Source organism: Ylistrum balloti, unplaced genomic scaffold (genome assembly GCF_031769215.1).
Source record: "Ylistrum balloti isolate Yb309-2 unplaced genomic scaffold, AGI_CSIRO_Ybal_v1 Utg370376, whole genome shotgun sequence".
NCBI lineage: Eukaryota > Metazoa > Mollusca > Bivalvia > Pectinida > Pectinidae > Ylistrum > Ylistrum balloti.
In genome coordinates, this window is record NW_026782263.1 from 406,677 (window position 1) to 432,004 (window position 25,328).

Here is a 25,328-nt window from a genome sequence, read left to right on the forward strand (position 1 = left end):
AAGTGCAATTCTGATGACGGAAGGAATGACGACAAACCATCTTTAAATATACATAACTTGAATCATTCAAAATACAAGAGATGGAAGAAAATGTATTTATAGTTGCTTATATAAACAGAAAACATTGGTCTCCAGAACTAATTTCCAACAAAACATGGTTATGTAACAAAAACAAATAAGAACAGCTTTGATTTAAAACAGTTACAAAGTTAAGGATTATAATTACATCAATATAGTATAAGGGTAACTTATGGCCAATTTAGATTAAATACGAATAGATAGTAGGATTAAAAACGCATAAAAATGATACATGAAAGCATTAAAACGTACAATATAGGTAAAACACGTGCACAAGCCCATAAAAGCATATGGAACAAGCACCAATTCTTGCATATGGTGGATTTGTTTAAACCAGCACTTATTCTAGATGGCGCTGAATATGAGAACATGAATTTTAGGTTTTTCCATAATCTGCTTTATTTAAACTCAATACAGTGAAAGTGTATAAAAGTATCAAAACACATAATCAAATTACCTTATCCAACTGAACAGACATTTTGTACCGGAGGCAGTAGGTGGCGCCTTTTTCATTACGGTGCCTTAAAAAGTTTGGAATATGCGGAATGGCAAACTCATAGGGTGATGTTGAAATACTGAAATGATCTCCCAAAAGGGCAGCTAGACAATTTCCCGGTTTAGGAAAGCTCCAATGACCGGCGAGGATCAGAAGACTAAAATTGCCATCAGACCGGAGAGGCTTAGAAGACTAAAATTGACCGAAGAGGCTTAGAAGACTAAAATTGCCATCAGACCGGAGAGGCCCAGAAGACTAAAATTGCCATCAGACCGGAGAGGCTCAGAAGAATAAATTGCCATCACACCGGAGAGGCATAGAAGACTAAAATTGCCATCAGACCGGAGAGGCTTAGAAGACTAATATTGCCATCACACCGGAGTGGCGTAGAAGACTAAAATTGCCATCAGACCGGAGAGGATCAGAAGACTTAAATAGCCATCAGACCGGAGAGGCTCAGAAGACTACAATTGTCATCAGACCGGAGAGGCCCAGAAGACTAAAATTGCCATCAGACCGGAGAGGCTCAGAAGAATAAATTGCCATCACACCGGAGAGGCATAGAAGACTAAAATTGCCATCAGACCGGAGTGGATTAGAAGACTAAAATTGCCATCAGACCGGAGTGGCGTAGAAGACTAAAATTGCCATCACATCGGAGAGGCTTAGAAGACTAAAAATCACCAACAACATACACGATAGAAATGTTTTAAAGATGTGATGTAAAGAATCCCAGCTCTGAAGAACTCTGGCCAATACTAAACACCTGTACCCACAGCAGTGCGATATAGATATAACAGCCCCCACAAGATGTTGCGTCAACACCTGACCAACCAGGACATCCGGTAAAAACACGTGGAAAATGTGATATCACATAATGTTATATAGTTTTTCGAGTTAGGTGAAGAGGATAAAATAAAACATATCAGAAAGTAAACTAAACTCAATGTGTCTTGCATTAACAGGCAATAGAAATAGTGTTCCTACACAAGCCTGGTTGTCATGCTTACTATCGATTAAGTTACTGTGTAGTGTTACGTGTGAGAACAAGTCCAGTCAATAAGTAACAAGACTGATGGCGTGCACATATATTCCTGATGAAAAAATGACTTTGTGTACAATGTAATGTGATAAAGTATTAGCTGTCAAATCAAATTTGTCAATTTAGAAAATATATTTATATATCTTTTGGAGATCATTATGCAGCAAAAAAACATTGCCAATGTTTACTTCAGAATTTATCAACAGGAACAACTGATCTTTTATTGAAGCGCTTACTAAAGACTAACATATATATAACAACAGAATACCCACGAGAAAATCTATAAAAATCGGTTTCTTCAAGCTAATAACATGCAATAACATATAACATATACCAACTTCAGGTTTTAAAAGATGATGAAAGTGTTGATTTTTGAAGGAAGATAAACAACCGGAACAAAGGATGGTTACCATAAATTAATTTTAGTACCACATCAAAATTTCGTATTCACGCTGTCAAAGTGTCTCATAAGTGTAATGTGGAATATCTAAGAAAGCTTTGTTGTTTTCCAGAAAAAGTGGTGAAATTAAGTTTATCGAATTAAAACCGTGAATTTTTTTTTCTGTCTTACACGGTAAGAATTAATATCATATCATATCATAGCAGCTTTTCACGGATGGCAGGGTCTTAAAGTGCTCTACCAAAACTCTGAATTTGATGACCATGGGCTTGGAGAGGGATAACATTCAACTACGGAAAATTCTTATAGTTCAATCTTTACGTAAGTAATGTGTATATTTTACATTGGCATCAGAATTTGTAGGACTCAAGTGGCCGTTAAAGTCATGGTGTTTATTTGTTTATTTATCTTGTTATTTATTCAATTGATTTATTTTTGAATTGCCTAATTTTCAATTTTCGATTTTTGACCCCAAACTACAAACTTTTTTAACTAAAAGATGATATTTTAACGTTTGATCAAATCATGGGTAATTTTTTCTTTGCGTGTAAAGGTTCGTCTTTAATACATTATACAGTAATATAATACACATATGTTTACCTCTGTTTTGCGTTCAGTAAAATACTTTGTGGTACGTTTTTTTATCCGAAGATTTGTTATATATCTATATGTATACATATAATTTCCGAAGCAGTTGATAACGTTCTCGCAATCCATGAAGTTTTCCTATATATCACTATTGGTGCCTCGTCTCCATCAAGTGACTTCTATAATGATGATGACTAGGACCAGCATAAGGGCTATATGTCAATGATTGGTAAATTAGTTAGGCTAAATCTGGTCACTCTGTCAGCTGTATCAATGTCTGTACGTCACCAAAAGGATCTATAGCACGTGACATACATACAAAAGGTAGTTAAATCATGTACGTGAAAGTCACTGTGGTGTTGAACAATTGATGCCGATGGTAAATCTTATCATTCATATCAGTTCTTGTAAAAAAGAAACAGAATGACAAATAAGACCACATTGTTTTTTCACTCTGTTTGCAGTAAAATTTAAAAAAAATAAGGTGAAAAAATTAAAGAAAATAAAAACCATTTTTATGGAGGTAATGAAGGGATTATTATTATTATTATTTGTGAATTCGATTGATATCTTAATCTGGAAAAAAATAGACACAAAACAAAAACGATATAGCAGTTATGTAATCTATTTATATATATTTATATCAACATCTTTCATTGCGTTACCGCACAAAATATTCAAATCATACGAATCAGTTTGTTAATATGATACTTTAGTATCGCCAAATGATATTTTAAACGTTCGCAACTTTTGATATTATCAAACCGATGAAAAACATTTCTTGGATATGAAATAAGACACAGCGCATTGTACAAGTAGTTGGTTTCTGCTGCTTGACAAATTGTACCTTGTCATTGTTAGGAAATACCCTGACATCCTGTTCCCTCTTCCTCGATACATGAAGCATTTGAATGTTCCAAACTAACGTCGTGCCAAGTACTGAGAACCACAATAGGTCAAAGTTCAAAACCTGTCAATACCAATTGTAAAGGTCATGGTTTTACAAGAAGATGACATTTTCCGTCCCATATAACTTGTACAAGATAAACGGTTATTTCATTTGCAATTAGTTTTTGTAAAGAATGGTCACTCTTGTGTTCTTGACATATGACTTATTCCCCGAGACGATGAAGAAGGACGTGACTCAGTTTTAGTGCCTTTATGTATAATAAATGAACACATTTCACATTGTGTAGGTGTATCCTACTATATAATTTATAATGAAGAGGTTACATGGCCATCAGATGAATCAGCAACTTTAACATTATGTAAGTCAACTAACCTAAAAGTGCTCATTATTAACATGTGAAACAGCAATAGCAAAAACAATAAAATCATTACTCATAATACAATACATAGCCCACAATACATAACCCACAATACAATACATAACCCACAATACATAACCCACAATACATAACCCACAATACATAACCCACAATACAAGTCATAACCCACAATACCTAGCCCATAATACAAGTCATAACCCACAATACATAACCCACAATACAAGTCATAACCCACAATACCTAGCCCATAATACAAGTCATAACCCACAATACATAACCCACAATACATAACCCACAATACATAACCCACAATACATAACCCACAATACAAGTCATAACCCACAATACATAACCAACAATACAAGTCATAACCCACAATACATAACCCACAATACATAACCCACAATACATAACCCACAATACATAACCCACAATACAAGTCATAACCCACAATACATAACCAACAATACAAGTCATAACCCACAATACAATACATAACCCACAATACATAACCAACAATACAAGTCATAACCCACAAGTCATAACCCACAATACAATACATAACCCACAATACATAACCCACAATTCATAACCCAAAATACATAACCCACAATACAATACATAACCCACAATACATAACCAACAATACAAGTCATAACCCACAATACATAACCCACAATACAAGTCATAACCCACAATACAAGTCATAACCCACAATACATAACCCACAATTCATAACCCAAAATACATAACCCACAATACAATACATAACCCACAATACAATACATAACCCACAATACATAACCCACAATACATAACCCACAATACAAATCATTACCCACAATACACGTCCAAGCATTCTATAAATCCAAATACCACAATATTTCCAGAGAGTGAAAAGCACTTAAGGGTAAAATTTACTTAATACTCTGAAATTTACTGATTACAAAAATTAACTTCGATTATTTTTTTATGTTGTTGAACCACAAAGCAATAAATGGAGTGTACACTTGGACTTAAATCACTAATTGATTCTTACATAAAGGTCGCAAGATAACAAACAATCGTTATCTTTGGATATGCGATTGTACAATAGACACAGAAGTGAATCGCACCTTTAAAGTTAGATACAGGTAAGCCAAACAATGAATTAAACTGCACCATGCAATAATTCCGTCCGCTTAGGACTCGTCAGTGATGCTCACCCACAGTGTATGCCATTGTCTCGAATATTATGCAAGACACCAAAGTGAATAGCACCCTTGATATGTATTTAGAGTCAGATAAAGAAGAGCCAAACAAGGAATGGTATGAAACTGAATAGAACTTGTAGGTTTTGCTAACCTTTGGCACTAATGAGAATTTGACGTCGATGACATACTTTTTGAAATGTGACGTCATTAAGAGATTCATATGATGTTCGTGTTTGGCCTTATTATATTGTTCATGTTATGAATTTTATCAAAATGTCCGTGTTGATGTAATTCTTTAAGGATGGGGAATTTATCTATTTATTTATCTATTTATTTATCTATCTAATAGTTATAGCTTTCTTATTCCATTCTTAGGATAAAGCATAACGAACACCAGGCTTGTAATTCGCATTTCATTTCATCATTCATCTTTTATCTTCATGTTATGAACTTGAAAATGTGAAACGTATGTTCTGGTCATATAAATAACTGGTTCCCGATCTTAATACACTAATCTCCACCAGGACCGCGCTCCACTCTACACCATTTGTAGGCGTCTGTTGAGCACCGGACGAAAAGAGTGTGAGCTGTCAGCTTTACAAATGCACCTGAAGGTTAGCTGTGACGACGGCACGGAAATTTTTTTCAAATCTCATCTTAGCTTTAGTTGACGATAAGTCAAAGTCTATACTGAAGTGTCTTTCTGTCGCTATTCACTCGATACAACTTGTATATTCGCAATAACTAGTCGATACATGATTTAGTAGTTTTAGCGCAGTCGGTTCAGTTAATCTATTTTCCCCTTCGAATTCTACATCTAGCGAAGCAGATTTATTATATTTGTTCGTTTTTTATATTCAGGTATGCACGTGCAACTTTCATCGAAAAGAAAAAGAAAAAAAAAGATGGTTCTGTTGTTGGTTTACAATTTAAAAGCATTCATTTGTTCCATAGTTCGTGTTAGAGTAGACTAGGCTGAAGAAAAGTGGGAGGGGCGGAAGGTAAGGAAACGGAAGATATACCAGTTGGGTTGGTTCCTTGTGTATCACTCAGTACATGTACTTTCTTTCGTAAACATCATGTTATGATAATACTTTTCCCCGCTAATATGTGATGATTTTACTATATATATAACTAAAAATAGAATATCCTGTCAATCGAGGAGAACTATTCTGGTCACGAAGATCGGATACGGAAGTCTGTCTCTTCGATCTCAAGCCACAAATGAGTGATATAATGTGTCATAAGCGACATCCTGGAATCGTCTGATATATTGACACTGTGCCACGCGCTAGATATATATAGACACACGGTTAAGAAGACAATTACATAAATGAACTTTCCTCTTCTCCTGTTCTCGGAAAACGAGGTTTCAAGTTATTATATTCGGTGATACACGAAGATAATCTAGATTATTAATCTATTTTAATTTATTAGTGTCTTGATAAATTTTGTCAATTCAGCCAAATTGCCTATTCAGCAAATTAAACAATACAAGCAGGTTCATTTCAGACGAACCTCAACAAATTCTACATATTATAAAGAACTGTGTTTCTACATATTATAGAGAACTGCATTTTTCTTTTTCTTTTTCTTTTGTTTAATTTTCTGTCTGTATGAATACAGCGTAGAAAATAAAACGATTTCTGTTTTCCGCATGAAAGAGTTATTTCCCTTGTTCTTTTGACGGTAGACGTTTTAGGAAAATTGCCTGTAATGTATTTTTTTCTGCTCATTATTTTCATTTTATTTAACTTATTTACGTTTATTTTTTAAGTCTGACTCGAGTTTTATCTTGAAAACTCAGGTTGTGTAATTATATGCATTGTAAGGTAAATGACTTGTTATATTTTTGTATTAGTGTTATATAAAAACTACAGAACAACTCACAAGAAGGATTGTGATTTATTTACGTTCACATCGACGTCGCTAGACCAATGACGTTTGTCGGTGAGACGATACTCGGACACGGGAGGAGCTGCGGAGACGAAACACTTGTTAACAAACCAATTTACATTCATATTTAGATTGGGGTAACTACATATTCTACTTTACGAATGCGCAGCAAATAAAATACGTAATTACCCCTGTGTCAATACTCTGCGATGCACCCACAGAAATTAAAAAAAACATCAATCCTTATATTTACCTTTGATAACACGGTTTGTATTAACTTACGTAGGTTCTGTTGAAGATTCGAGGTGCATGGTTAGACGCTAATTACCCGTGGCGATTTAAAATGGACCGATATTTGCTGTCGTAATTGTTCTTGGCCAAAACACTCCATTGTAATTGCTCTGGATGGAATGCGACGGGCCTCCCGTTTGAATTTCGGTGAAATAGCCACCAGTTACTACAAGGAGACCTAACCTCAAAATGACTTTGGCTGATCACGGGACGGTTATCCCAGCGATCAAAAATGTAACATAACATCTAGATGTCTTTATGTAGCTTTGCATTTAAACAACATTATGCGCTCCGTCTAATAAAGGATAAACTCTAAACGTCATGCGTAAATATTGAAAATGCATACATTGTAATTGGTAAGCTTTATCTAGAAACTTCTGCAACTGGAATACATCTGTTGAAAATTATGTAACATCATGTGACACATTTGATTGTGACGTCATGGCAAACATAACGTCGTGTGGTTACCTGTTTTTGAATGTCCACATCTCACTAGGATGTCAGAGATCGGAAAAAAAAAGCTGATGACGAGAACTGAAAAATTGATGGAAATTCGTGCCATAAAAACGACCGGGACAGTTAGTGTATAAGTAATTATAACCCATTCTACTCAATAGTATTCAAATATACAATATTTGATGATAGAAAATATGGCAGGAGACCGGAAGTTGAAAAGAACGGCCGGATATACCCACGACTCGAATAAGTTAGCCAAGGTTCACCGGCCTATAAGCTCTACTGGTATCTGGACACCAAAACATAATGTAGATCTTCAGTCTTTCAACATTTCTTGTAATGCACGTTTGACTCGCTCATTGTGCAAACGACAGCACCGAAACGGAAGTTTCACACCAACATTTCCTCCGGATGGCACGACAGTAGAAACATCTGACAGAAGAAAGTCAACTGGGTCTTACAAACCGTCACGTGGTAATGTTCTTCGAAGATGGACAAATACGGAAAATATAGCAAACGAGGAAATGTCACCAAAATTCCATAAACGCCGCAGGTTGTCTTATACTCAAGGAAATAATCCTTTGGAAAAAGATGCAGAGAGTAGTGAAACATTGTATATTCCTTTTTCAAATCAGAAACACAACGCTGAAAAAAGAGCAAACATTTGTGGAGAATCTAAAAATAAATACATGTATATTTCTGTTCCCAAATCTTTTTCTTTGGAAAATTCTCCATCGAAAGAAAAGTTGTATATCAGATACAATGCTAAAGGCATATCGCCGTCCCAAAGTAAAGCAATCGTCATTCTCCAAGACGTGTTCAAAGATGTGGAACCAAAAGGCATTCGTCACATGGAAACTGTCAGCACCCCAGATTCCAAAATAATCTCCAGGAAATGTGACAGCAATCAACAAGATGTCAACAGAGACAAGAAATCAATCAGTTCTCGCCGACAAAGTGATCGGTCGCCAAATTGTGGCGACCTAGCCGTACCACTGGAAGACGTACCGCAATGCAATGTTAGCAATCGGGAACTGGCTACATCGGCCGCCAAGAGGCTTCTTAGCCCAAAACCAAGGCCACTGAATTCTGTAGAGCTCTCAGATAGCATTTGTTCCATTCTATAACGTAACAAGATATGTTTTGATAATGGAATAGGGGTGGCGATTTGATTTTAACTGTTTCTACAGTTTTTGTATATCGGGGAAAATTGAATGAAAATATATACGTAAACAGATATGACTGAAATTATAAAAGTTTTACCTGTATGGCTGTCACATTTTCCTAATGTGACATTTAAATGACAACGATTTCTGTTTACAGTTGCTAGCATTGATCTCGTGTTCAGGGCTGTTTTCTGTTCTAAACTCTCGACTGCTAAAAACCAATCTAATGAACCTGGCTCCAGTAAGTAAATGACTTTCTATTGGTATTGTTTTCTTTTGTATTAAATTTTCAAATGTTTAAGTTTTGGCAGTATTTTGTTATCTACGTTACCAATACGTAATTTATGCATTTATCAGAAATTTTGAAGAAAATACAAAGGATGGCATATCTTGCATACAATAGGTATTCATATATTTTTTTTTATAATTTTTCAAGTGGAATTATTTTATTTCGTTGCTGAATATGGAGGGGAGGGGAGAGGAGCGGTGTTCCATATCCCTCGACAGTAGCCAAGTGAACCCTCCTTCGTACATTTTGTCGAGTTGATCTGAGATAAGCAAAAACTCGGATAGAGAAACTAGTCTGAAGGTGTTAGCCCTCTTGTTCATCGTTAACCCTACGTGCTGCCGGAGAATAACTTATTATTATCTAAAATATGACGCATTTTGTTTCGCGTCATATTGCGTTGCTGTTAAAAAATCCACGATCTCCAATTACTTATTATCACCTACTACGGTTAATCCATACAGATAACTAATGCAATCATCTGAGTCATTCGTGTGTTTTGTCCAAATGGCGGAAATAGGGCGGACACAGAGCGACCATAACAAGGTATTTTCGTTAGGTTCTTCAGGAATATTGGAACACAAACAGTGTCGGAAAAGGGTTGGGTGTTCTTAAGATGATATAGACAATGTATGCAAAATGAAAATTACCTAAAAAAAACACTTGCAGGGTGTGTGTGTGTTTTCGTTGGTAGTAACTCATATCCTGTGTATGAATACAACGTGTTAATGGTGACAACACGATGTAGATTTCAGCAGCCTGTTGATTGCTCTGTGTCGCCAAATCGTAAGCTGATGCTGGACTTCCTCTGACGGGGTCATTTACCAACCTGATGGACCATCTCTGATATATATAGCAACTTGTACCGTAAATCTGTAGTAGAAATACTACACCGTCTTAGGTACTCCATGGGGGTTAATTAAAAACCTATATTTAGAATGCTTTAAGAACGGTTGATTACAGTAAAAATAAGCTTGGTAAGTTTGATTTGTGTTATGAGATGAAAGTATCATGGTTTTAATGATATCAAGAAATTATTCGACATAAAATAAATTGCAAAATTCTACTTATTTGAAAACTGAATATCATGTTGTGATACGTATTTGTGAAAAAATGTAGTTGATTATATATATTGTCAAAACAAGTGTTTTGTTAAGTGTGAGTTAGTTTCTGTTTTAGAATTTTCTTTATTTATACACTGTCACCGTCATAAAAAAAAACTAAAAAAAGGTAGAAAAATTTTGATGTCAAATTTCACTGCACATGAAAACAAGGACTGTGATAACCTAGCCACGCTGTACGAAGACGGTCGGTAGACAATACACGGACATTATTTATATAGAAACACTTGACAGATACTAGCTGTGAAAGTCTATAAGTGTTTTCTAATCTGACAGCAGGAACATTTTGTTAAAACAATTGAATTCCTCCAGTGACTAATGGTGTGTGTGAAATGTCAGGCGATCGTTTATCCTTTGACATATTCACTATCTCAGACCTGTTTTACATATCTGTACTGAAGTGGATATGGAACTCCGTACTGTCACAATGATGTCACTAGTCTATCAGAGTAGTTCGAAATGACTCACACGTCGGTATAGTCATGTGTTGACCACTGAGAGCCATAGTGAACAGACGATTTCAATATTCATATTTATGGATAACAATCTCCTAATTTGAAGAATCCGCATTGCTTTGTCAATGTTTGTCCACCAGACGACAAAAACATGTACTAGTTGATTAATTGGTATATATATGTCATTGTGTATTGTTTTTTAAATACCTGTTTACACAATGTGTAACTATGCTGACGGTCGAGGTTCTATTCTCCTACCTAATATGAAGGCATTATGGTATTTATGCACGCATGTGCCAAAAACAATATTTGATCGCTGTTTGTGATGGCCGAGTTGTTAAGCCTCTCGTCCCTACGTCCTTATCACTAGCCTTACACCTCTGTGTCGAGGATTCGAGGCCATCATAGAGCAGTCGCTAGATACTGGCTGCAGGTCGGTGGGATTTCTGCGGGTCCTTAAAGGACCCTGGCTGTTGATAGGACGGCAGGCAACAATAAACCAATTTCTCCCGTTTCTTTACTTTTCTCGCACCTCAGACAGGGATAACCCACGTCATATCCCATCCTAGATTGTTTTCGAAGAATTTCTTTACCAATCGCTGTTTTCATCCGCGTGTAGGCATAGGTAATATCTACACATGTGCATTTCAGCAAAAACGTAGATATTTTTTTTTATTTTGTTAACATTCCAGATGTTATAGATAAAATAAGTTCTTCACTGTAAAATATGTTGTATTTTTTTGTAAGTGCGGCCTACATTGTTTACGGGGCACTATCCAAACGTTGTTTAAAAGTGAAGAGGTTGTGTGGGTAGTTTAATCTCCCACTGGATACGCCAAACTCTGATGAAATATCGAATAATTTTCAGAAAAGTAGGTGCGAGAAACCCGGATCTCGCTCAGTAACAGGTAGCAGATTTTATTAGTCTCGATCAACCAGTCGCTTATCTAATCGAAAATCTTCGAGTCTGCTTGAACGAGATTATTTCTCCACTAGAGTACATGTTTTCAGTCAGTCAAAAAACAAACACATACTGGAAGGGAGGTAACTCTGTTTAGTCTCTAATTGTAAACCCCAAATCCCAAAAGAAATAATCACGTATCACATACCCAACACCCTTAGTTAGAATCTCCTATCGTTGATATGTATATATCTTTATATTTGTTCACTTCAACCGCCATAAACATTTATTATCTCCGATGACGATTTTTTTTTTATAATTAAGACAAATTACAGAATGGTTTACATTTCAAGACCTGGATCCTACCATGATAATCGGAACGTTATATCATGTGATGTATTTCCATGACAATAAAAACAACAACTTGAATTACGGAACAGTGTTCATGTCGCCATGACAACAGAGGAAAAATCACTAAATTTCTAGGAACGAAATCTCTTATAATTTTAACGACTATAACGAACAAAGATGGCGCCACGATATGAAAGTTAACATTGCCTTCGTTTCCGGTATATTGAGCAGCAGGTAAAGGTCGTTGATTTCTAAGTCTTTTCAATGTTTGAAAGATAGATATTATTACTGAGAAAACCAAGATCTTGTATGAATATAAAATGCGGATATTAGATAGTTATTTTGTTAATTATGAAGATAGATTAAAAACACCTCCCAACTGGTACCTGTTATTTTATAGACAATATATATAATGTTTGTCGCGTTACCTTTAGTTTTTGGAGAAATATTAAATCAATCTACTTTTTGGCTGTGAGCGGTTCCTTTAAACAATGAGATGAAAAAGTACCATATTGTGAGATATGGTATAACAACACCTGAATTACAGCGGTTCAAAATTCAAATTGTGAGATGAAAGGTTAACGAATCTTATGAGTAGACAAGCTCTAGCAGATTTCTAACTTTCAGTACAAACATCTTGCCTGTTAACCTCGACTGGATTGCTTCATATCTAAATAATCTTAATTGGCCTCAACTTTGCATCTTTCACTTTCTTAGATTCTGAAGTAAAACAGCCAATATTCTTAAATAACACTTATTCCTTGCATTGATTTGCGAAAAAATAAAAATAATATGTAAAGATCAAATATATGTCTGTGGTGAAATATACATATACGTGTAACATATGGTGAAGTGAACTCAATTTGTGTACTCATGACGTCTTCTGACGTCACAAAAAAGTGTTCACATATCCTTCATGACGTTTTGAGACGTCAAAAAAAGTATTCCCATATCCTTCTTGTCGTCTTGTGACGTCACAAATACATTTATGACGTCTTGAGACGTTGCGGTCAACATGCCTTCCATATCGCAGTTCTGTAAAGGAGTATGTGCGATGGAAGAACGATAACTCGTACTTATCCGATATCGTCTCATTCATGCGTGTTAGCTGTTAGTCCATGTTCCGAAACATCTAAACAGGCCAAAATTCCAACTTGACGATCTAATTACAGTATCATCTATTCCAGTTCCTATACTTGCATGGTTTTCAGTCTAAGTCATTGTCCTAGATATTTTTTTCTACCGCTCCTGCACAGTGTTTGTCCTGGAGGAAATTAATTTCTGTCTACATTTCTGTCCCATAAATCTACAACTTGTCTACTAAATTTTTTTTGTACTAATGATAATTACTAATTATTATTCGGATCTAAACAAAGAGTGTGTTCTATAAGCAAAGCAATTCACATATTATTTACAATATTGCTGCTGAGAAAACAAGAGAGATAGAAAAAGTTGGAATATTATCTGATGTAAACTCGAGACTGAAATAAAAAAAAAAAACAAACAAAAAACAAAAAAAACAAAAAAAAAAAAAAAAAAAACAAACAAAAAAAAAAACAAACAAACAAACAAACAAAAAAACAAGTTCAATTTACCATACGAGTTAATCTTGTATGGTAGAGTATTTCTCTCAAAATAACTAAGTCACTGTAAGAAGTCAGTACTGACAATTATTATTGATGTTTGTACTAGATTTCATGTACATATAGAATGATAAAAGATCCAAATCTAGCACTAAGGCGCTAACGGTGTTAAGTATATTACAAGGCGGTAGTTCTATCATATGTCTTAATTCGTATTTTTTTTATCAAAGTATGCTTATCACTCTTGCGCCTTTTGTACAAACCATTAAACATTTTTAGTTTAATAAATAATCTCTGCATTAAAAAAGAAACATTACACTGTAAAAGTGTTAAATCAAATGATAAAAGATAGCAAAGACACAATATTCAATAAATAAATAATTTATTAGATTATAAATCGTGATTTAGTAGCCACCGGAACGTCTTTTACTGGGTGTGATGACAGGTCTGGAAATTCCTTTTGAATATGGCATACCCCATGATCTCATCCTTGACATACGGCCCCTTCCCATTCCCTTGCTGTAGCTTCGGCCCATACTGAAGGAGTTGGAATACCCCTTTCCTCTCCACCCTCTTAATCCACCATTATTCCATCCACCCTTGCTCCTTCCGCCTTTGGTCCATCCGCCTTTGTACAATGCGCCCTTGGTCCATCCACCTTTAGGATAGCTAAGTGACGATCGGGAGATTCCCTTGTTCATTCCAATCATGCTATTTTGGAATTTAGGATATCCTCTTTGTCTTCCAAATCCCAACATTCCTGAGCCGATTTGTCCTGATTTACCAATCGATGAGAAGGAGGAACCACGACCTTTCTTCGATAAACCTTTCGGATAACTTAAACTGGGGGATATTCCCTGGGATTTCCCTTTGCCAAAGCCGCTCGATATTCCCATTCCTCTTGATCCTAGTTTCTGCATCCCAAATGAACCCATGTCTCCTCTCGCGTTAGATATGCCAATGCTTTTGTCCATCAAAAGTCCCTGGTCACCACCAAATGAATTGTCAATTACTCCAAAATCATTTTCAAATCCATTAGACACGAAACTACCATCATTGCCAAGAAATGTATCCTGAACACCGCCGCCAATAAACTGATCTTGTCCACCCATCAGAAACTGGTCTTGAACTCCTCCATCGAAGAACTGGTCTTGAACTCCTGTGTCAAAGAACTGATCAGACTGTATTCCTCCAAAGCGATCACCAAATCCTAGGTCACCCAAGCCTCGGTCTCGAAATTCAGGTTCGATTCCAAACTTTGATGACTGTGATTGACCGGAGAAAAAAATGTCGCATCCTAAACGCCCCGACATGCCTGGTTCACAAGGGAGAATGTGAAGACCTAGCACAGCTGACAGCGAACAAGCCACGACAAGTAGAGGAAACAGGGCCTAGAAAGGAAACAAAGATACAATCAGAAATTATCTTGATCATGGGATTCAAATTTGTTCAGTAGCCCGACAAAAGATTTATTGGTCCACCATCAGCCTTCCACATCAACATAATATATATATATATTATTTCTTAATATTATATATATATATTGTATTTGTTCGAATGATATAGATATTGACACTTTTTATATGTAAATGGCGTTTAGATACTCGCATCATTCTTATAAATATACTATAATGTATTCTGAATTATATACTAAAATATATACTATATTATAAATAATATATGCTAGTATGTCGCTGTGCCTAAACCGACCATGTTTCGTTTTCGAAAAGTGTTTCCCTCATTTTTATACGAATAATGCCATGCTGTATTTTTTATGTGTGTCATCACATTAAGTCTTTGTATTAATGTGTGACAACATTCATTCACATTACTATTTTGGTTGTTGATATACATTACATACTAGTATGTTGCTGTACATATAAAGGTTACCGTGTATCATGTAGCGTTGTTAACGATGTACTGTATTGTCTATGCACTTTGGCTGTGTACCTTTATCATATACGTGTGTAAATACTTCTAATACGTATATAAACGTAGGTTTTACCACATACTCGTTCATATTAGTTTATACATTCCAGTTTTGTGTATATTCCGAAAGATTAGATATTCTATGGCAACATAAATGTAAATGATTCTTTCAACTTTTGTGTAATTATAACAATTTGTGTGCTACAGTAATTATATATCACACGATACTTATCTATAGATTAAGTAGTTGATAATCACATCAACAGTTTTAACACTTATTGTGATATGTGTTTATTAGGGAATCCCGAAATTTCAATGTAAAGTAGCACAATCATCTTAGCTAGGATGTATACAGTTGTTTTAATACATCTAATGGTGATCAGATAATATTAAAGGAAAGTAGACTCCCGAGAAAACTCTCCAAAATAAAGAAATAATTATGTAAGTAAATATTTGATAAAGTGTAGATTTATGTATATCTAATAAGCACGTTATAGTCATTAAATTCTTTGGTTCTTCCGTTATCTTCTGTTATCCTATTAATTAGTATATATATATATCTATATAGATAATTATGTGTAAATGATATTTCCTTTCCATTTTATTTCCTTGTTATTTTATATAAAGTCTTATCAATATTTTTATATATACTATTTCCTGGTATCAGAGACTGTTCCTATTGTCATCATATTACGCGATAATTTATATCATACCAGTGAATGTATCAAATCTTTACAGAAACTGTGCGGCAAAACATAGTCAAGTATTGTGAAATACTCAATATTAAAACTACGATATTATCAAAAATACAAATTGCAGTACTGAATTACCGTGATTTCCTAAACCAACTTTTTGTTTAAATAAAAAGTTTTCTATCAAACAACTGGTGACTTTTCCCCTATTATCATTGTATACTGTTAATGATTTAATACTTACCATATTGGATGTTTGTGAGAGTTCCTTTCCGAAAGCTGAGAAACTTCTACTGAAATCCAGAATGGGACTTCCTTATATAAGGCCGCGATGATCAGCTTGAGTTGTGGTCAGTAGAGCATCCGTGTTTAGTCACCTCCTCAGTGACCACTGGCAGGAAGCACGAGAGGGCATGACTGAGTGATAAAAAAATCAATAAAACGCAATAAAACAAGGATATGTAAGAATACTATAGCGATGACGAATTGACATGTATAGCCCTTGTTTAATTACCTGTATACATACAACAGGTGTACCAGGTGTACCATAAAGGTACATCTGCACATCTGTGTGTTTATCGTTTAACATGTGTTTCTAAGACAAGATATCACTTTATGCATATGGGAATATTCTACAAATCTCTAGGGCAATGGTCAGTTTAGACTTTAAGGACAGTCCACTGTTCTCTGACCGGATGTTTACTGTTATGGGACATTAAACATTGTCAATGTTGACTTTTTAGTCTTCAGTTCATGTCATCACTGTCGTTAAGATATGGTCAAAGTACGAAAAATGTTCCTTATTTGTTATTGAAATGAGAATCTGTTCCATTGTCTTGTAACGTAGGTTTTAAAGTACAGAAAACATCGATATTTTTACGTGATCGTAAGTATTGTAACTTGTTAAAAGTGGAAACTGTTTTATTTAGTATTATCTAATAGAATATATCTTAATATGATAGAAATCAGGCTTCATTCTAGCCGAAAACCTGACTGGTGAAATGCGTAACAAAGGTAAGCTGTCATTGTCTTATAAGTTTGTTTTCTCAAAATAACACTACGTTGATCTCTCCTCTTTTCTTCTCTTACGTAAACTATTTTGTATACTAATTTCGAGTCGAGTTATTTATATGGTGTTTGTAACTGGCATAACCTGTAGTAAAAATAGTAATTTGTTCTCAAGTGATTATATGCTTATTGTGAATCTATTTGTAAAACTGGATTGAAAAACATTATTTATTTGTGTCTGTTCTTTAGTTCACTATAAATACATTTATTAGATAACAATAACTTCATCTCTGGAATATGTACTCAAAGTTTCCAATCAAAGATAATTCATTCTACGATGAGTACAACATGATGCGATTTCTTAATGTCAAATTCTTGTCTGTGATATGGATTCAGGAAATGTTAAGTTTGTTTCAGGAAAATGCTGAAATTTATTTACACAGGGACCATAATAATAATAATAATAATAATAATAATAAGAACAAGAATAATTGGTACTTGGAATAGTCTCCCTCTATGGGTAATTTCATCACTTAACGTTCATGATTTTGAAAAACACCTAGACGATTTCTGGAAAGATCTTGAACTGAAGTACGATCATACAGCGTCCTATATCTAGTCTAATATGTTTATATCAATAATACATTGTAATGATGAGAATACAGAGGCAGAAATGCCTGCGTTCACTTTTATCCTATTAAATCCTATTAAGTAATCCAGTGCCTGATTTCACCTTTAGATTTCGTACGGGCAATGGGCCCTTCGTTCCTGTCTGCAGAATATTGGTGTATGTTTTGTCTAAATCATCAATTTAATTTTGTTATATTTCGTTTTTGTCAATTTTGAAAATGTATGATGATAGTAAGTTCTTGTATTTTCGTATTCATTCTTCCAGCTGGCAGGTGGTAGGCAATGCTGGTTGAATGTAAATCTCATAACCTACATGCTACCCTTTCAGTTCATTCGAATAATGATAAGGTGAGGAATATATATACGTACTTGACGAATTTTTAAAATTATCAGATATGAAAGTTATAAAATTCAATGACTTAAGCGGCTGATGCACCTACCCGTCTACTTTGAGCATAAATTTCTATCATTTTGGTCTTCTTAATCACCTCTTACACTATAGGTAACATTGGGGTGTTCTTCAAGTGAATTTTTTAAACAGTAGGATGGTGTTGTTTAAGGATACAATGACAAGGCAGTAATGTAATGTTTCATTTAAGATTAAGTTATTATGTTGGTTAATTTAGCACTACATTCTATCATATTTCTAAAATCATTATTATATATTGATTCATTCATTCCTTTAATTCATCTTTGACTCTGTTGAATCTAATTACCACTAAATTTGTATTGAAAAGTGGAATTCACTTTTGTTTCTTTCGTACATCATCATCATCATCATAATCGTCATCTTTATCATGACCTAATGCATTGGTATACAGAAGTATTATTGTAAGAAAAAATTTAATCTGCAGTTTACTTACAAATCATCAAAATGGTATCTTTCTTGTAAAGCGATTGTAAATTTAAGTGTGTTTTTAAGTTGTAATGCTATCGGGGAAACAATGTTAAAAAGACATTGATTAGTGACAAGTAAGAATGTGTAGATAACACAGAATGATTCAGTAATTTCAATATTGAATCGAGTGTCTAAAATGCAAAATGCATAATCAGGTACATATGTATATTAACGCAATGAAATTAAAATAATTACCTACTTATTAGAGTGATATTCCCTCTGTCGAAACATGGACAATGAATTTGTTGAATCATTGTTTCACTATTAAATGAAAAATATTATTATCTGCATTAAAAATAATAATCTTAATTTTTCTTTTTAACTATTTTGATGATAATCAAACAACTCTCGTGTAATCAGTGTTATAGCACCCATTATAAAAAAAAACGTTTCTTATTACACATATGAAATACCTGTATGTATTTTTAATAGGATTTAATAGGATAATAGTGAACGCAGGCATTTCTGCCTCTGTATTCACATCAATACAATGTATTATTAATATAAACATAATATTAGACTAGATATAAGACGTATTGGAGAAGCTGTAATTATTTATAGTTTTAGTGATATAGGCGTTCATAACTTCATGACGTCATATTTCTTATCTTTTAAATGTCCCTGAAGAAATAGAAAACTAGATTTATAATAACATTTATTGTATTATTTTGATGAAATATTATTTTCACGCTTGTTTGCAATTGTATCGAAGTTATGTGATAAACAGAATCTAACATACGTTTCAATTTCCTATCTTCTGTAATACATTTTCATACTACTTACCGTTAGTTTCTATAGTGATCATCAATGGTGTGATTTGGAACAGCTGATTCATAGATATCGCTGTCGGATAAACAAGTGTATACCTGTTCTAATTTTATCGATAGAAATGAATACAATGGATACATCTTTCAGAAGCGACGTCTGACACTGACAGGACAAATCATCATCATCATCATCATCATCATCATCATCATCATCATCATCATCATCCATTTCTTGGTCGCAATGACATCTGTGCGATGTATTTCATCATCAGAATATTATACATATGATAGCTCATAACCGCCAATCATAGTAGATTGTACAAAAGAAAGGTTATGAATAGATGGTACCTTTTCTCTAAAACATCGAAAAATATCACTGTCGAAAACATCTACTGTATATACTATTTTCATATGTTTCAGGTGTGCTACAAGTGTTTTGGATGTTTTACATGAATTGCGTTTGTATCTTTGGCAGACGTATACAAATAATTCAAATACGGAACAGAAATTCAACTGACAGCAAGACAAAACGATCACCAAATTACATATTCATAGGGTAATTCAGGCATACAAGTGAATATTACTTTCCCATACAAATTGATCATTAGATACAGTAAAGTCAAATAAAGTATGATCCGGATCTTGAAATGTAGAAAGTAAGGTAAGGAAACTGATTATCTATTCAATTATTATATGAATATGTAATAACACAAGGCAGTCAGCTTGGTTATAACAAACAACACTATTGAATTGTTCAATTGTGTACCAAGACATTATAACAGTAAGTTGTTGTATGCATATATACCTAATAATCCTGAGTACTGGCTCAGTACAGGACCGTTATATGTTACTGATACCAGACAGTTGTAGCCGGTCTCTCACCGACACGTTAAGGACTAATTGCTTGTGTAGTTTGATTTGTTTGCTTTTTTCTCATGTGTATGTGATCGATGCACCAATGGTACATGTAGCTTAACATACTTACAAATGTCCAGTTATGGCCGATACGGTCTATGCTTTCTCTTTACTTACAGACACCGTAATTGCACTTACGACATCCAGTAATACTGTGAACACGTAATTAATGTGTTTATTAGCTTTTTGTGCCGTTTACAAATGACATATACTATTGTTTTGATTTATTTCGACGAAACAGCATTATACCATTTATGTGTATCGATAATTTATCGGCTGTTTTCTTTTAAATAATACAAGACTTTTTTTCTGAGTATGTCTGCGTTTTTCTACGAACGACAGCGTGCGAACTGATCTCCACGTAATATATCGTTTCATTATCTCATAGCGTACGTGTTTTTACCACGTCGTGTTGTGTAATAAATGAATTATAGCTATAGACAGTTCCAACACTTTTTGCTACGTCAAGTCTTCAATATCTTACTAGTGTATTTCTTATAACTGTTTTTTGTATTTGTAATTCTCCTGAAGACATTTATGATGTAAGTGTATATTTATGTGAACGCTAGTCAGTTGATTTATCATTTATTCTTATATCATACAAGATATTTATTGTCATAATCTGAGTCTTCTCCCTGTTTAATTGTTTTCTTCAGGTATAATGTTTTAGGATTAGGCCGTCATGACGTGCCTTTTCAAACACTGAGGAAGTCGTGACAGGAAGTTCGTACTAACACCACTTATGGACCAATTTTATCCGTATGGGGCGTGTCCACAGATCTAGACTTGTTTGTGTTACCTGTAGAGATAAAGGTTAATTTTGGGAGATATATATATAAACTTTCATTTTTATGTTTAAAATGAAATATTTTGGTTGAAATACAAATATGACATTGAAATGGTTTAAGATTAACACATAATTGTTCAATTATTAATTTCGTAAATTTTACAGTTTTGTCACTGATGATAATTCACTATATAAGCTCACATATTATTATCGGAGGCTTAGACAGACGGCCTCTTGGTTGGCATGAAACCAGGTCCAACAACATTGAGGATTATTCTTGTTAAAATGACATTTACAGGAAGTGACATATTATTTATCTTACTTATTTTATTCAGTTGATCAAAACACATACGTGACAATATCATAACATATTCCACAGCAAACTAATCTATATATCTAAATATACAGACATTTGTATACCAGACATCTGTATACGACCACATCAAACATTTCAGACATATCATACATTCCTGTTTTGAGGTACTTTAGTATGATGCATAAGATTTCAATCGATCCAAGATGTCAGTTTAGAACATTGGAATAAATCTAGTCATAATAGGCATGTGTTGTTTTTTTACAGAAAGGAAATGGAGATAGACAGGTAATCACAAAGACAAGCATAAATAAACAAAAACAAATAGCAGACAAGCGCACAGAGACAAGAAATATCAGATTGAGTAAGATATTCAGACAGACCAACACAAAGACATAAGCAGAAAGACTATTGACACAGAGACAAGTGTCCACGGATTAGAGAGAGACAGGACTGACACAGGGACAAATGTCGACGGATTAGAGAGAAACAGGACATTCAAAACTCAAAATATATATAATTAAATAGACAATTGCTCTAAACCAACTCTCAGAGTTCCGAAGACATCAATAGATAAGATTGGGTATTAACAGATATGACAGAAAACTAGTCAATTTCAGTCTAGATAAGTAAAAGTTTTTTTCCCATTTACCCCACTCTCTGTTGAAACTTTCAAGAGAAGCATCACCCTTGGCCGTTGCTATGTATGTTTTTACATTGTTGTGGTCGTTTAATAAACTGATCTTGTAATTCATGTTTCAAGTGGTGTCAAAGCATCTAGCTTTGTAAATGTAGTGTTTAATGATGATGTTAATTTCATTGTCAATTTTACTGAACTCATTTCTAATTGGCCAGAAAAATTAATGACTCTTTATCTATAGTTAAATGAATCAGAAGAGCTTCTAAGAGTATTTCCAAGCTCTGTAGAAAATTTTGAACTTTTTGACATTCCCAAAAATATGAGTTATGGTTTCTTACTCTGATTCACAAAAAGTACAAAGTGGACTTACAATTATGGTTGTCTTAAATAGTAGTGTAGTCAAAATAATATGTAAAATTTTATACTGAAACCACTAAAGTTTAGAATCATTTGTTACTTTAAACGGTAAAGAATAAAATTGATGCCTATTTGAAGTTAACAAAGCCAAACTGATTTTCTCATTTTTTTGATAAGATATAGATATTTTGCTCCTTGAATCCTATTGAAAAAAAAGTTCAATGTTAAAAGGAATGAAGGGAAGGAGGCATTTTATATCTTGTATCCTTTGTGTATTAATAGATAATTTAACAAAGTAAACCCGACTTTGAAAAAGCAGAAAGTTTGAATACCGCATATTATGACGTCATCGTTGCGTTGATACTTATGTTCATAGACATCCACGGATGGTATGTTGCTTTACAAGAATTAAAACAAGATGCGAAACTAAGACAAAGTTATATTTATAATCAAACTTAACGTGCTTGTATGTATACAATGCATCGACAGAAGCAATATGTTTACTTTATAATTATGTAATTTTATATGATATGAAAACGGATGTGTTGCAATTTGAAATCAGTAAAAAACTGATTTGATCAAGAAAATGTTGATGATTTGAGTTCTGTTTCCATATCTAATGGGATCTTGTCAACTTTCATACAATGTTATGGCCCTTGGTCCACCATTGCCTTTCTTGATTTAGACATGACATAGATATGACATTACCTACTTCTGTGAACCTGCTGTTTGTTAAAAGATGACAAAACAATCATTTGCGTTTATAATGTTCTTAGCGTTTGTTTATATTGAAGTGCACTTCTCTCTTTTCTTGTTGTCTTCTGAAACAACATTCTTTTTAGATCATGGAAACGGAAGCTTTTTTCCACAGATATAACGAGCTGCCTGTGATTTTCTTGTGTATAAAGAATTGGTTTTTTTTTTTTTTTTTTTTTGTTTTTTTGTTTTTGCTATTTGTTTTTGTTTTGTTTTTTGTTGATGTTTTTTCTGGGTTCTGTTTTAACAATCATGAAACATCTGTTGTCACTACATAAAAACTTCCTGTATTAGTAAAACATTTGTTCGGTTATAGGATTATCCAACAATATGAAATATGCACTACATTAAACCTTTGTTTTGGAGTCCTTAACAAAGATAAAATTATTAGAGACTTTCTGATTAAAACGGTACAAATTTACACTCGCCAATATTTGTCAAATTGCTCTTCACTGTATGAAATTCTTTGGAATTCACGCTAGGTTCATTATAGGATGTTAATGGGAGGAAGTTCTACATCTTAATATGTGAATGTCTTATTTATTATTTCCATCCAAGATGTCGACAGTATATGTTGATAAACACTATTGAGAAGGTTTTTGGTCACCCTAGTGACTAGATCATTTGGTCGATGATATAATGATTTATGTTGGTATTTATGATATTGTACGAAAGACACATAAGTGAAATACACCTTTCAATACAAATTTCGAGTTAGATAAGTAGACACAAACATTCAATTATACTTCATTAAACAGTTGTTCCGTTCTCCTATAATCTACTCACCAATTATGCTAAGGATATAATTGTTCAATTTTGGAGAGGAACATACGTTCGACAACTTGATCGACAGAAATGTCAAAAATCTAGATAGGGAGTTGCACCAGCCCCATAATGCTATAAATTTCCTAATTTTATGTTCTGATAATTTTTGAAGAATGTCAACTACACGTGTATATTCTATACCGTGCCACTATTGGAAATCGCAGCATTGCACAAAACCTCAAACCACAACCACAATTCATATTCATATTTATATGAAGAAAAAACAACAGGAGAATACCAACATATCAACATAATCATAATCCAAAGTCTTATCCAACAAAAGCTCAGGCAAAATATAAACAAAATGAAGATTTATATGGGAACTCCTGAAAAGGTACAGTGAGAATAAGTTCAGGTGTTTCGGAAGACTAAGCGTCATTTTGAACAACTTCCAAATTATACATCAATATTTTGCAGTAAAATAACAATTCAATAGAGAAATTAAAACGATGTAAAATAACTCTGTTATTTCCCTTTTTCTCCTTTTCTAGATGTCGTTGTAAAAAGTATTGACCCAAAATCAAAACAAAAAATATTAAGTACCTATTTTACTTACAAGTCTTCATTAAACTTCTTCGCCCTAAACATTTTGTCATACTGCATAATAACAAATACTTGTTAGGAATCCAAGTGAAGATTCAGAATGTTACGTTATTTCCAGTACTACCAAAGCTTTTTTAATCGAAGTCCATTTTGACAGGTGATGCATACATTTCAATGTGGCATGTCAACAACTGGCAAACGTACTACACAAGGTGTCGATGAAGATTATGGAGAAGCTGACTTCTCGTCCTTATGACCTCATTAAGATGTTCGTTACGAAGCCTGGTCGTTCCGTTGTTGTTTACCATATTATCATTTGGGAATGTGACATTACATACATGGATTCCAAAGGGTTACATGACAACCATCGTCGACTCGTCCAAGTTATGTTTGAATACAAATTCTGTTAAAAATGTCGGTATTGTCTTTGTTTTTATTTGGTTGTACTACTTATGATGATGAATGGAAGAAATTGAGTTTTGTTAGCAAATATATTGTCAAAGGAATTTGTGTCTTTGAGAAGATATATTTGATAGAGTTAAGAATCTACTGTACATAGCTACATTTTTATTTGTTCAGACCTCACGGTGAGCTGTTGAGTGCATTTCTTCTCTAAAAAGCTATTTTCCGTATAACAAAATATTGAAATGATAATTTCTAAGCGTTATTACTAATC

At 33.9% G+C, this 25,328-nt stretch overlaps 1 protein-coding gene across 1 annotated transcript; it reads right to left on the reverse strand.

The window, feature by feature from the left end:
• Nucleotides 1-13,996: 13,996 nt before the first annotated feature.
• LOC132554066 (uncharacterized) lies at nt 13,997-15,612 on the reverse strand. Its single transcript, XM_060218364.1, has 2 exons — nt 15,598-15,612; nt 13,997-14,983 (listed from the first exon to the last, which is right to left on the reverse strand). The coding sequence occupies exons 1-2, from the start codon at nt 15,610-15,612 to the stop codon at nt 13,997-13,999; spliced, it is 1,002 nt and encodes a 333-aa protein (XP_060074347.1).
• Between the last annotated feature and the right edge of the window lie 9,716 nt (nt 15,613-25,328).